Source organism: Mesocricetus auratus, unplaced genomic scaffold (assembly GCF_017639785.1).
Source record: "Mesocricetus auratus isolate SY011 unplaced genomic scaffold, BCM_Maur_2.0 Super-Scaffold_100010, whole genome shotgun sequence".
NCBI classification, from domain to species: Eukaryota; Metazoa; Chordata; class Mammalia; order Rodentia; family Cricetidae; genus Mesocricetus; species Mesocricetus auratus.
Genome location: NW_024429194.1, coordinates 26742035 through 26756394, shown reverse-complemented (window position 1 = coordinate 26756394; position 14360 = coordinate 26742035). Strand labels below are relative to the sequence as shown.

Sequence of the window (14360 nt, the reverse complement as noted above, 5' to 3'; positions counted from 1 at the left end):
TTTCTGTTGCTGTGATCAAATACCTTGACAAAACAACCATTGGGGAGAAGGATTTATTACACTTACAATTCCAGGATATGATTCATCACTGCAGAGAAGTCACAGAAGCAATCAAGAACAAAGAGAATGAATGTTCCCATGCTTCCTGCTTGCTCTCATTAAACTCCTTCCTGTTAAGGTTTCCCACCTAAGGAATGCGTGCCCCCCAGTGGGCTGGGTCTTCCTACATCAACTAATAATCAAGATAATCCCCTACAATTGTGTATACAGGCCAACCTGACCTAGACAACTCCTCAAAAGAAACTCTAGGGTTTTTCTAGGTTGTGCCTGGCTGAAGGTTAAAACTAACAAACACAGACAGTGTGCTCTTCTCTTGAAAGTATATATACATATATATATATATATATATATATATATGTGTGTGTGTGTGTATATATGTATATATACACATGCATATATGTATGTATATATGCACACACATATATGTATGTATATATACACACACATACAAATATATATGTATATATATACATATATATATATATGAGAAGGTTCTCTGTTGCAATGGCCATTATAAAGTACATTAAAGTGTTTGATCCAACTTCCAAATACATAAAAAAATTACCCTATCTCTCACAACAGCCGCCCTCTCGCTTAACATCCTACATTAATGACTGATATTATCTGGAACTAGATGACATACTACGTTTATGTTTGAGTTTATTGCTGCTACAAAGAACATAACTCAAACAGCCTGAAATGCTATGACACTAGGATATATGCAAACAACGTTAGATGATCCGCTACATGGTCAGTCTCTGCAGAAGTTACGTGTCTTTTGACAGAAATGCTTTGTCATTGTTGGCTGTTGCTAATAAAAGGCACATAAGCCATGGTGGCATCGGGGTCCCACTTTCAGACCCACCACATGAAAGCATGGTCAGATTTTCTATTATCTGAGTCCACTTCCTCAGCCCTATGGGAAGGATCACGATAAACTCTGGATTCAAGGCAACCCAACCCAAAACATGCCTCTGTGACAGAGAACTCAGACTCCCGGCTGGAGAATAGTACCGAGTAAGGTTCTGTGGGAGAGCAGGAATAAGCACGCTAAGAAGAAAAGAAGTGAAGGAAGAAAGATGCATCAGGAGATGGCCTAGGGTACAGTCCAGGTGAAGAGTAAGCTTGAATTGGGAGGAAAAACAAATCTGCTAAGAAGTCACAAAAAGCTGTTGTTGGAGAGGAAAATGCAACAAAAGTCGAAGATCTCCTGAGAGGACGGAAGCCACCCCACTCCTTCCGGTAGTCTTACTGCCGGTTTCCAGTGTCCTGGTGATTGGACCTGTGCAGACAAGGTGAATGGAAAGCTCTCAACTTCCTGAAGGCTCTAAGGCTGTTCCACTCTCACAGGAGGCTCGCTTGCTCTCCGAAAGATTGCACATCAGCACTTAAGTTCGTTTCCAAGCACCTGCTCACTGCAGGCCCCTGTTTGGTCTCCAGGCTCCCCCGCCTCCAAATAGAAACAGAAGTCCTTTTAGCATGTGTGACCAGCAAATGCCACCAGGTTATCTTGCTAACTCCTTGTGATTATTAACTCCACTTCATTTGTTTTTAAACAGGACTCCTTGGTTCCCAGCTCCCCTGGGATGCCTTATGAGTCTCTGCTCAATGTTTTCCAAATGCTCCAATCTTGGGAATCAGATCCAAGATCGTCCAGATTTCCACGAGTTGCACCATGGGTAATTTGTTTTCTCTGCAACAGGCTCTTGGGTTGGAACATATCCTGCTGTGCTCTCATCCATGTGGGCGAGTAGCCAAGGTTGAGAACCAAATGAACAAGGGGCTAAGGCTTGGACTTTTCTGTTCACAAAATGCTTATAGGAGTTTATGTCTTTTCCTCCTTTGGTGACACTAAATCTGTGAGTTCTGTTAAGTGCCCAGGCTTTGTTCTCTCTGTGCAATAATTTCCTATTTACTCAATGAGTACCTTGTGCTTACCACCTGATGCTATGATTATCAGAAGTTTCTTTCTGGTGATAAACCATTCTGATTGTGTGAGCAACTATATTGTGTATTTTTTCTTTTTCCAAACTAGATTTTTCAATGCTTGACCTTTTATTTAAAAGGGGTGGGGTTGGTGCCAAAGAAGTGGCTTGGTGGTTAAGAGCACTGACTGCTCTTCCAGAGGACTGGGGTTCAACTCTCAGAACCCACACAGTGACCTACAACCAGCTATTATCTCTGCTTCAGAGGGATTTTGTAGTCTCTGCAGTCACTGCATGCATGTATTGCACAGACATGCATTTAGGCAAACACCCATCCTCATAATTTTTTTCTAATTAAGGAAAGCTCTCAGAGATTAGGAAGCCACTCCCAGTTATGTGTAGGGGAGCTTTATTAACCCCAGTGTACTAGAGAACTTCCTTTCATGGCCTACACCTCCCCTGCTAAGTGTTAAGTTGATCAGGGCTGGGAATGTACTTCAGTTGACAGAGTGCTTGCCTAACATGCATGAAGCACCAAGTTCATTGCATAAGTAGGGAACCCCAGAACATGGGACATCGAGGCAGGAGGACCAAAAGATCAAGGTCCATCCTGATTGCATTTCAAAACCAGCCTGGGCTACATGAAACCCTGTATCAAGATGGATGGATGGATGGATGGATGGATGGATGGATGGATGGATGGGTGTGTGTGTGGATGGATGGATAAGTTAACAATTTGCCAACATATATGTTAATTACCTGTTTCTGTTTTCATTTTTTAAAAACCTAGGATTGGAAATATGATCTGGTGGGTAATGTATGGCATTTGTTGCCAAGCCTAATAGCTTGAGTTTAATCTGAGAACCGACATGGTGGGAGAAGTGACTCCCCAAAATTGTCTTCTAATCTCCACAGTCATACAAAGGCACCCCCACACACAATTAAATAAATAATATGTAATAATTTTTAAATTAGAGTTTATTTCCACTAACACATTTGAAAACATGGAGGTAATATGGTTAAGAGGAACCATGTGTTGATACAAACATGCATCGTGTAATGTTAAACCAGGGAAACTCCATATCCTCAAACATTTTCTCATTTCTTATTTCTTTATGTTGAAGATGTACAAAATACATCGTGTGGTGTCTCTATATATACAGGGTGTGGCTATAAGAACTTCTGACTATTCTCAAACAGAGCCCACCACCCACTGACCAGCCTCTTCCTATCCAATTCTCTCTCAACTTTCCCAGCTCCCCGTCTTCGGTGCTTAATTGTTATGAAACCTACAATATATATTGGCATAGAGCTTGGTGTGCATCTCTGCCAGGCCTGTTTGACCTAACAGAACAAGCTCCATCCAGTGCCATTGATTTCATTTATTTAAGCTGATTCTATTCCAAGACACACCCCCTCAAAAAAAAAGCACAACATGGTTTATTTGAGTTCTTTAGGGAAGACATTTAACCTCATTCCACACACGATTTTTCATGTGGGTCATGAATCTGTGTGGTCCGAAGACCCTCGGAATGTGGTTGCTGCTTCATGTTCTCTAAGAGGGAAAAACTTGACATCTACTCAAGGAAATTCTTGAGAGCTGCTCTGAATTCCAGCTGGAACAGAATGCCCCTGGACGAGAGCCAGCCCACCCCACCTCTCCTGTCCTGTAGACCTGGTTGCAGTGTATGAATGCTGCAGTCCTTAAATGACACTGGCATTAGGTCTGTTAAGCCAGAGACAAGTGCACCCTGTCTCAGCTCGCCCACTATTCTGGCAGCATGGACTTCTATTATCTCTTCCTTTGTGAGGTCTACCTCCCAATATCAACAGAAAACTTGACAGTAACCACAGCAGTGCCACATCTAGGAACAACATGGTACATGTTATAAGAAGGTTTAGCTAATTTTCTAAGCCAGACTGGCCTCTGACCTCCAAGCTCGGAGTGGCACTGTTAGTTAAAAACTCTAAACCCCAGCTTTCCCTGCATCTATGAGTTTTCTCCCTGGCCATGGAAGTACACTTATCTCAGCTCTCTGGACCTTTTAGACTTTTGAGATCTGCCTGTGGAATGAGTCTCTGGCAATAACATCAGCTGATTCCTCAGGCAGGGCCATTGCCAAGGGTAGTGGAGAGCTGACTCCCAAGTGGAAAGCCTCTGTGGTTCCTGTATAGAGTCTCCTTTGCTCCACGCAGGCCTTGCATCCAAATAGTTTAGGGGATAAGAGTTAGAAAGGTTGGGGTTCAGGTATTCACTACCATCACACAGTCAATTCATTCAGTAATTAAAACATATGTTCAGTTGGTGTAGCCCTATGTAAGTCCATAATTCTTCTGAGCTCAAGATTTCTCAGTATAGCCGGGCATTGGTGGCACACGCCTTTAATCCCAGCACTCGGGAGGCAGAGGCAGGCGGATCTCTGTGAGTTCGAGGCTAGCCTGGTCTACAGAGTGAGTTCCAGGACAGCCTCCAAAGCCACAGAGAAACCCTGTCTCGAAAAACCAAAAAAAAAAAAGATTTCTCAGTTTAGACAATTAATAACTGAAGGACAAAAATGAGCCTAAATCAGTGCCCTGTGCAGTGCCTGGCTCAATAGTTCTTCCTTCCCACCTCCCTTCCTCTGTTCTTTTCTTCCTCCCTTCCTTCTCTACTCCCTTCTTTCCTTTCTAAATAGTAATAGAACAAGGAAAAAACCTTCCCAAAAGTTGGAGAAGGTTATTTATTTAGAAAGTGATGCTGGCCAGCATAAGAGCTTATTTGATTTAAAAGGATGGGTTACAGTAGCTTTTAGGTGGGGGAGGGGGAGTTGAGTTAGTTAGAAATGGGATGGGATGAGATGTTAGCTAGCTAGTTAGTTAGTTAGTGATATTGTTATGATGCCCAGGGCTGATCTCAAACTCCTGTCTCTGCCTCCTACAGTTGGGTCTATGGGCTTGTGCTGTGGGTGGGGCTTAAAAACCTTTCAAACTTCAAGGAAAGGGAATTATACAGAAGGGTGACTCTTCAGTTAGTGTGGAAGCACACTGTGGACAGTCCTGGGTAGGATTACAGAGGTAACTCATGCTCACCCTGAAAACACAAAGGAAACACTTGGTAAGAGGCAAGGGACCTCTCTGCCCTCCCCCATCCTCTCCTGTTACTCTCCCCCTTCCTCTTCTTTCTTCTCCTCCCTCCACCTTCTCTCCTCTTCTATTTCTCATGACTCTCATCCTTCCCACTATAACAAATAGTAATTATCAAGACTACAAAGGCTAAATGGAGTAAGTTCTAGGCCATGGGCTTTGTGAAGACTCCATATCTTTTATTTAAAAAAATGTGATTGAGTTTCGGTAAGTTGCTCTCTGGAAGGAAGAGAGTTCTGGAACACAGAAAACCAATTATAAATGGAGTGGCACAGTGCCACAAACACAGTCTGTTCCCTGTGGTTCTCAGAAAGCCAGAGTTCTACTGTAGAAGTCTTTGCATTTGGAATTCAAGTCTAGAAATATGAATATTTTAGAGGTCAAAGGGCACTCTATAAATAAAACAGAGAGGAGGGCAATATTCAAGTGCTTAAGCCAAAAGAAAGATTTTATGAAATGTGTCCAAAAGCACTCTAAGTTTAGGCAGAAATGCTGACGTGCAGTACAGTGACCATCTCTGAGACCGTAGGAAAGCTTTTTCTTGGGGAAGAGTAACTGGGCTCGTGTAAGATCTTTTCTTTCTTAGGAACTCCATTATGTCTTTTTTCCATGGCTGTACCTGGTCTTCTGCCATGCTTCTACGTTATCCTGGCTTCCTGTAGGAGTTCATCCCAGGGTCCTGGGATTGCCTTAGAGGTCTCTTCCTTAAGGACAAGACCTGGGAAGACACTCCACGTTGAATGGCTTGGTCACTCAGGAATGTAACAAGAGATTTAAGGGTGTAGCTCAAACCTGGGCTTCAGGGATGGAGACATCATACTAGGTAAATGAGCAGGACACTAAGCCTAATGACCTGAGCTTGATCTCTGGAATCCACATGGTGGAAGAGGGGAACCCTTGGCAGCTTGTCCTCTGGCCTCCACACAGGTAAACAGAATAAAATGAAACCCTGGAGTTCAGAGTCATAGACTTCCCATAGTTCATTGTGCATCTTAGCAACATATTCAGTATGGACCACACACAACGGTCATCACTGAGGAGAGAATCAAGGGCATGATCACTATATGCACAAGGTTATCAGTGGACAGCATGGCCAGAATATTTGACAGCTGAAAATATCACTAGAAAAGAGTTCCATAATTATAATTAAAGAAAGCTTGATCCTTGGTTGTGAACTTTGGAAATTAAGGACTTGTGTGGAAAAAATCAGAGAATAAAGCTTGAAAGAAGTCTATATTTCACATTTACAATAAAAATAAATAGTATAAGAGCAAAATATTAAATCTAGTTTATATACACAAGAATGAAAATGATTTGTATGTTTAAATCATTAAATATAATAAATTGTTAAAATATGAGGTAACTTTCTATAAATTTGATTGGTATTGATTAAGTATTTATTTCTGGTGTCATCAGCATGTATTTTATGTACTACGCAAATACCTATGGTTATTAACGCAAGAAATATCTACCTGACTCTGGTTTACATTAACTCATACTACACACGACGAAGAAAAAAATAACTGATTTACTGAAGTTACTATACATTACTGTTTGTCTATTCTCTATGACTATTATATTTTATAATCCTTTTGTATGTATGTGGCACATGAGTGTACATATTTGTATGTGTATAGGAGCATTTGCAAGCCCAAGGTTGCTATTGAGTCTCTACCTTACATATGGGAGCAGGATCCCTTGTTGAACAAGAGCTCACCCATTTTGGAGAAGTTGTAGCTAGCCTGTTAGCCAGGGATTCTGTGTATTCACTTCCCACATGCTAGGGGCACAGGCAGGCTGCCATATTCACTGGCTGCTGTGTGGACTCTAGGGATTCCAAACTCCAGTCCTAATGCTCACATAGCAAACATTTTAACCAGCCGAGCCATCTGTGTCCAAGTTTAAATGGCAACTCTGACAGTAGCATCAAAGATGGATTTCAGAGAACTTACAAGAGAAGTCAGCCAGAAGACAACCGTCATCTCTAGATAATAGAACTGGGCACCAAGGCATAAGCTGTGGCCTTAAAACAGCAGCAGAGAAGTTAGGGGCAAGAACTGGCATACACTGGCCATGACTCTGGGATTCTAACCCCCCCCCCAGAGTCTAACTGATGGTAAGAGGAAGTTCTAAGGGAAAAAGAAAGACTAAGAGGGGAGCTGGGGGAAATTAGAGGAGCCATGGACAACCTAATTCCATGTATCTCATCAAAAGCAGAAGCATATGCTTGTGTGTGCAGTAGAGGCCGTGGAGGTGTATGGACTTCTGAAGTAGACCTGAGGGTGAATGCTATGTGGGCTGTTCACATTTAATCGTCTATTTCACAAAGGGAAAGGGAACAACACCCAAAAGGCCTCCTCCCTAGTGGGGCTTACATTGAAATTTGGTGAAGTAGACACATGTATTTTAGAACCAGGGCTAGAGATGTTGTTTAATAAGTTTTAAAAAACCCTGCTGACAAGAATGAGGACTTGAGTTCAAATCCCTAGCACCCACGTAAAACTCAGTTTGGACATAATACACCTGCAACTCCAGTGTTGTTGAGATAAGAAACAGACTTCCTGGGGCTTGCTGGGCTCCAGGTTCAGTGAAAGATGCTGTCTCAAGGGGATAAAGCTGAACATGACAGAGCAGGACACTTGGCATCTTCTTCTGACCTCAGAATACAGGCATGTGCACCTACCCACACACACACACACACACACACACACACACACACACACACAGAGAGAGAGAGAGACAGAGACAGAGACAGAGAGACACAGAGAAACAAAATACTCACAGATAAATCTTTAAAAACTTTTAAAAAATAAAACAGAAAAGGCATAATAAAGCCATATTAAGTAATTATATAGAGCTTGTCAAAGGCGTGGACAGTTGAATTCAAAATCTCCACCAATTATCAAATGTTTTAAAAAAGCTTGTACAAAAAGAGCCATTTTCTTTCCTTTCCTTTTGCTTTTCACATTTAAGAAATAAAATATTAAACACCAGTTCTCTTGGTTTTAATTTTTTTTCATTTACAAGCTCTAGTTAATTACACCATAGGTGAGCATAGGCGACGATGTACTAGGGTGAGTGCGGTGGTGGAGAAATGAGGAATGTGTGCTTAAATCTGGCTTTCAAACAAGGGAATCAGCAAGAGTTCTTGGATCTTGGGCCATCACATTCTGATTTGCTGAGTCTGGGTAGCTACTGAGATTCCAGTTGTTACCAGCTCCTGGCTGTGCCGAAGCCTCTGGGTTTGCGAAGGCCAGGGCAGGCTTCGAGGTGCCTTGCAAGTGCATTGACCTGAGCTCAACATGGGGCTGTGTTTGGTTCTTGTTCATTATTAGTATTGAACTCAGAAGAGCATCACTGCACCATGCCCGACATTTCTCATCATGTCCATCTGTATACTTTATGCAAACCTAGTCAGAGCCCAGCATGGGGTGGTTGCATGAAGATCTTGTACAAGAGACTTACGATGGATTACCAGATTCCTACAATTCCCCGAGGCTGGTACCATGATTGGTCCAATGTTATAGAGGGTAAGAATTCACCCTGGAGAAGTTAATCCATACCAGTTAAGTAAAAAAGGATTCAGAATCCAGGGGGTAGACCAGATACCAAGCTTATGAGATCTGCCTTCTCCTTCCTGTATCATGTCATATTCCCTTCTGCTGCTGTACCAGAAATATCATGCAGGGGACTGCTTTACCCTCCAATGCTGATAGACCTCAGTCTATTCTTCCATCAAAATGCCAGGGAGCTGGACTGAGGGTCCAGCTCAGTGAGGAAAGCACCTGCTGTGGAAGTGTGAGGACCTGAGTTTGGATCCCCGGGATGCAAGAGTAGCCAGGTGTGTATATCTGTAATCCCACTCCTAAAGTGAGATCAGAGATGTGGATGGAAGAATCCTTGGAAGTGAACAAGCCAAAGAGTAAGAGGCCCTGTCCCAAGCGAGCTGGAAGGAGAAGGCCCACACTCAGAGGTGTCATCACATACATTCTCTGGATCTTGATCACCCACACAAGAATAGGCACACACATGAACAAGCTTGCACACAAACACGCACACAGGAATACATCACACCTAGAAAGAAGGCAATAAAGAAACTACAGGGCCACAAAAACATCCACTTAAAGTTCAAATGTCCTGAAACTCTGCAAAGGGGAGGGGGAGCATTTAATATCGGGACTGAGATTTTTTTTTTGGTATTTACGAGACAGGGTTTCTCTGTATTGTTTGAGGCTGTCGGTCCAGCCTGGCCTCAAACTCACAGAGATCCGCCTGCCTCTGCTCCTGAGTGCTGGGATTAAAGGTGTGCGCTACCACCGCCCCGCAGGACTGAGATTTTGATTTGTTCTCAGGGAACAATATCAATTTGTAAAAGAGAACCCTGTGCATCTCAGGACTCTTAGGCACTGTCCCTTCATCACCAGAGTTCCTGCCATTCTTGAGGACAGCAGAAGTTCCCTCGAGAACTTTCCTAAAGCCACTATGAGGCCAATCACATTTATGATCTGGGCACAAACTCCACAATGTCCCAAAGCCTCAATATATACCCTTAATGTATGTCTTATTATTCTACTAATTTTGTGCCGTTAGCCTAAATGGCTGAGGTTGGGATGTAATGTACAAGAGAGAAGAATAAAATAATAATAAAATAATATAGTGACTACAAAGCATATTTGCACAAAGAATCTGCAAGACACTCTGCCATCCACCAGTAAGTTTGTCCTATAGACAGTCTGAAACAAATGACTTGGAATTCACTGGGTATTGGGACTTTTAGATATTCCTCAAGAGATTCTAAGTTACAGCCATGGTTATACGTCATGGAACATTCCCCCTTTCAATCTACAATCTGAGGGAGGGGGAATGGAATTCAGATGGCCAGTGAACTTGGATAAGAAAACAGTGACATCTGAATACCCCCTGGTCCTTCATAGAAGCTGGGCATTTCCTTCAGCGCTGAACATCAGCTAACAGGTCACCGATGTGCTGGCAGCTGAGATTGCACTCACTGATAGTCTTGTGGCATTTAGATGGTTATCACAAGACCTTGTTCTCAGTTACCGCTGTGATGATGCTATAGTTGTTTAAGGGGTGTGCTGTAGAGCTTCCAATACCTAATTCAATAAGAATATTACCTGTTAGTACTACTCTGCTTTAGCACTGTGACGATTGTATCCAAGCACTACTGTCTGATTTTACTGTAGCCTTGCATTTTACATGCTTCACTTCATTCAGTGTAGTCCGCAGCACGAGAAAGCATAGAAGTCCTGCACCAACAGGCTGCCCTAGCAAGCCAGAGGTGGCATTTGCATCCAAGGCCCTCCCAGGCGGGGACACCCTGAACCAGAGCTGGCTCTGGTCCCCCATTTCCGCAGATAAGGTGTAGCCTGAAAGGCAGTTCAACTCAGAGAATAGGATGCGCTGTCTCTTTCCCCTCAGCTGCCTCTTGCTCTTGGCATTTTGGAATGCCAGGACTGCCAGGACAAGTAACTCGAGCCTCCGAATTCATCAAAACACACAGCACCCAGTTCAAGCCCTGGCATAGAAGCCTGGGAGCCAGGCAAGCTCTCCTCTGCTGACCCCAAGGCCACAACTTCCCCAGTCACCACCCCTTAGATGCTGCAATGCTTCTGGTCCCAGGTAGGTGTCCTGGTGTTGGGGCAGTGCCTGCCCCTGGGCGGCTTACCTAGGCGAACGACCGGGCAGAGAAGGAACTGCAGGCAGACTTGACACGCGCCTCGCTGTGGTGGCTGGAGGGAATCCACCCGTGACCGTGACCGTATTTCTCTTCACTGGCTGTTCCGCTTCAATTCTGTGCGGTGGCTGCGAGCTGAAGGCCAGCAACAGATGTGCAGCCGCACGGGAGCTGCCAGCAAACCTGGCCTCCAGAGTCACAAACACCCACGAGCCTCCAGCTTAATCTGGGCAGGGCTGCTGGCCACTCCCTCCACCCCATGCAACCACCTCCCCACCTCACACCCCTAAATTCCTCAGGCTCACCCGCACCCGCTAGGCACAGCAGCCCCGGGATCTCAGGGATATCGACTCTTTCACCCTGACCCTGGATCCGAGCCCACCTGCCTGCTCTGCGGGCGCCCAACCCTTTCTCACTTCCTGGGCACGATGCCCGGTTGAAGGGACAGTGCCTGGCTAGCTGGGAGGGGAGACGAGGGCGGGACCTCGGCGGCCACTTCTTCCCTCCCTTAGAGTCGCAATCAAAAGCTTGGGTGAGGACAAACAGACCCGCGGTGGGTCGAGCCCTATAAAACTCGCCCTAGTGGGCCAGCAAGCAAGGCGAGCTTCCCAGAGGGACCTCCCCAATCTGTGTCCCTCCGGGGACACGGAGGCCTGAAAGCCCGTGGGTCCGGTGGATCCCAGAACACACTGGGACTCAGGACCAATACCCATCATGCACACGGAGAAGGCTCCAAGGTTGCAGACACTCCAGCTGCCTATCCTGCTGCTGCTCCTGGCCACACCATCTGTGGTTAGCAAGGTGAGTGAGTGTACGACTGTGTGACCCCACTGCTGCTTGTCCCTATCCCGGGAGGAACAAGCCAGTCCCACCCACTGGGGCGCTGTGGGGTAACTATCTGGAGGGTTGATCAGCTGGGGGCTTCTCCTGAGTCCAGGGAAAAGAGCAGCAGCCCCGTGCAACAGGTGGAATGGGCGGTACTGGTAGAAGCTAGGAGCCAGCCAACAACTGTCCAGGATCCCAGGAGTCCCAGATGGAGGTAAACAGCTTACAGAGATTAGCAAATGGATACCAATGAATAGGTTGTGGGTAAATGTATGCTAGAGATGGATATAATGTAACTAACTAATAGAGAGTAAATGTAAGTTACATAAGATAGGCAGATGATGATAAATAGAAGAGCAGGGATGATAGGTAGATAGGCAGTAGATGGATGGACAGGAGATGGGTTGGATAACAGATGATGGGTGGAGAGACAGAGAGATGAAAACAGTGATAATGGGCAGGGCAGGAGAAGTGTGGTGGCAGGCTGGTGAATGAACAGGTGACTAGGTGGGCTAGAAGTACCCAAGCCTGGGGTTGGGGGGCCTCCTTGGAGTCTCAGCCCTACTCCGTTCCAAACCAGACCTCACTTTGACTCTGCCTTCTCTGGGCTTCAGTGTTCCATTGGCACTCTCTGGACACAAAAACCATCACAGGAAAAAAAAATTCAAGACATAGAACTTACATTAGAATGAAGTAAGCAATATCACATGGGTTTGATTTCTATTTGGAATTTGGGTGACCCCGTGCTCATTTGAATATGCTCCATAATCCTTGTTCTTAACCCTAAAGATATCATCTCCTCAAAACTATGAAAATTGTTTTGGCTTGATTTTAATTTGTGAAACAGAAATTTAACTTTTCAGATGCTTGGCGTTATTTTTATACTTAAAAGTTAATTTGGGTACAGTAAGCTTCGTTTCCAACAATGACCAGGTGTCTTAGTCTTACATGACTTACATTAGAGATAATGGTCACAGAGTTACTTATGCATTACCTGAGAACGCTAAGGACCCATGGCTGTTTCCACTCCACTTACATTTTAAGTGAGGCATTGGAGCATCCTGGCTAAGCCAACACTCCGCTGGGCCCTATTCCACTAGATTACCATTTCCCCGCGGATACCCAGACTCGCACTTTTTGTGGTGTTTCTTTCTAATATCTGTGTGCTTGCATGCACAGCCACAGACCCATGGCAGTATGTAGTTGTGTTGTTTTGTTTTATTTTACCTAACGATTTCCAGGCTAAATGTGTCCGCTTGCAACCTATAGAGCTGTCTGCACCTGAAGTTAAGATCTACATGTTTTTATTTTTTCACTTTGTTGCATAGTTTCTAACAATGTGCTAAAAATGTTAATTGATCTGGTCACCCACCATTCATTCACAGGTAGGTGACTTAGTATCTTTGTATTTGCATTTTAAAGGAATTTTGTGACCTATGTAAAGTGGCTCTAACAATACCACATTTTTCAAGGTTAGTGAGATGACCCAGTGTATAAAAACTGATAACATGAATTCAATTCCCAACTCCTGAAAGTTGTGCCCTTTCCCCCTACCCAATGAATAAAAACAGTAAACTAAGACTCCCTAACCGAGGTGGCTAAATGCTGCTGGGCAGGATGGCCACAGCTTGTGCAAACTGGTGTGGACTAGCGACCAGCTTTAGCAGAAACCAGTAAGTTGAGAAAACCTTAAGGAAGTGCATGTTATACAAAGGCCTGGGGACACTCCAGAACAGTAATAATAATAATCTTTCTGAACTCAGAAGAAAAGCAGTGAGAGTGTGAAGGGACAGTGGACTCCTGGAAGAATCATCCCTGCAAAGTGGTGCCCAGGGACTAGAGAGATGGCTCAATGCTTAAGATCAGTTGCTCTTACACAGGACCTGGGTTCGATATCCACGTGGTGGTTTACAACCAACTGTAATTCAAGTCTCAGAAGATCCAATGCGCTCTTCTGGCCTCCATGGATAGCAAGCACACACATGGCCACATGCATACAAGCAGAGAAAACACATATAAAATGAAATGAGTCAATCTAAATTTTAAAATGTGGAACTCTGTAACTGCGGATCCCTCAGTTATATACTCTGTACAATTATATTGTTGTATTCTCCTGTATCTCACACGTAAAATTATTTCTGTTTTGAGTTTGGGGAGATGAAAACATTACAATTTAAGTTAATGATTACCACAGCGAATCCATCTGTTGTGTTCCTATTGAAGCTTGAGGTGAGTCTTTGTTAAAAGTATTACAGTTATTATTTCCACTGCACCTGCTGAATGAGACAGGAGAGGTTTCCTAATATTACAGAATGGGCCCTCATATTGTAGAGAAGAGATATCTCCAGTTAACCGATGCCCAGGCAGCATGTGCCAACATGGCTGAACCCACAAACTAACTGCTATGGTGAGCAGAGCAGATGGCTACTCTCAATCTGCTATGTGGGAGAACTGATGTCCCTCCAGTAGCCAGTAGGTAGGGGAAGGGAGAATCATCAGGCACATCTGGCTGTTGGCAGTCTAGAATTCTGGCCCTAAATGTGCCACCATTTTTCTAGGGGAGAAGCTAGGAATCTAATTTTTAATCATAAATGTCCCATATTAAAATTAGAAAGCAACTGAGTTCAGTTTTACTCAAAGCAGAATAACAAACAAGAAAAACAAAGAAAATCTGGGTGAGTGAAACAACGTGTAAATAAGAGTTACATCCAGCCTTTGGGCCAGCTTGTGTA

The 14360-nt window shown here is 44.1% G+C and overlaps 2 protein-coding genes across 3 annotated transcripts in view; one reads left to right on the top strand and one right to left on the bottom strand.

The window, feature by feature from the left end:
- The window catches only part of Col4a4 (collagen type IV alpha 4 chain), a 112481-nt gene extending 101266 nt beyond the window's left edge, over positions 1-11215 (bottom strand). Inside the window, exons 1-2 of one of the 2 annotated variants that reach the window (XM_040753220.1) lie at positions 11109-11215; positions 10795-10938 (exon numbers count right to left, since the gene is read on the bottom strand). The gene's annotated coding sequence lies outside the window, so the exon portion shown is untranslated. Of the gene's footprint in view, positions 1-10794; positions 11067-11108 lie in introns of those variants that run through there. The other variant, XM_040753219.1, reaches the window with a different exon arrangement.
- Positions 11216-11476: 261 nt separating this feature from the next.
- The window catches only part of Col4a3 (collagen type IV alpha 3 chain), a 123769-nt gene continuing 120885 nt past the window's right edge, over positions 11477-14360 (top strand). The window contains exon 1 of the mRNA XM_040753221.1: positions 11477-11604. Coding sequence (XP_040609155.1) covers positions 11518-11604 — 87 coding nt within the window. The 5' untranslated portion in view covers positions 11477-11517. The remainder of the gene's footprint in view (positions 11605-14360) is intronic.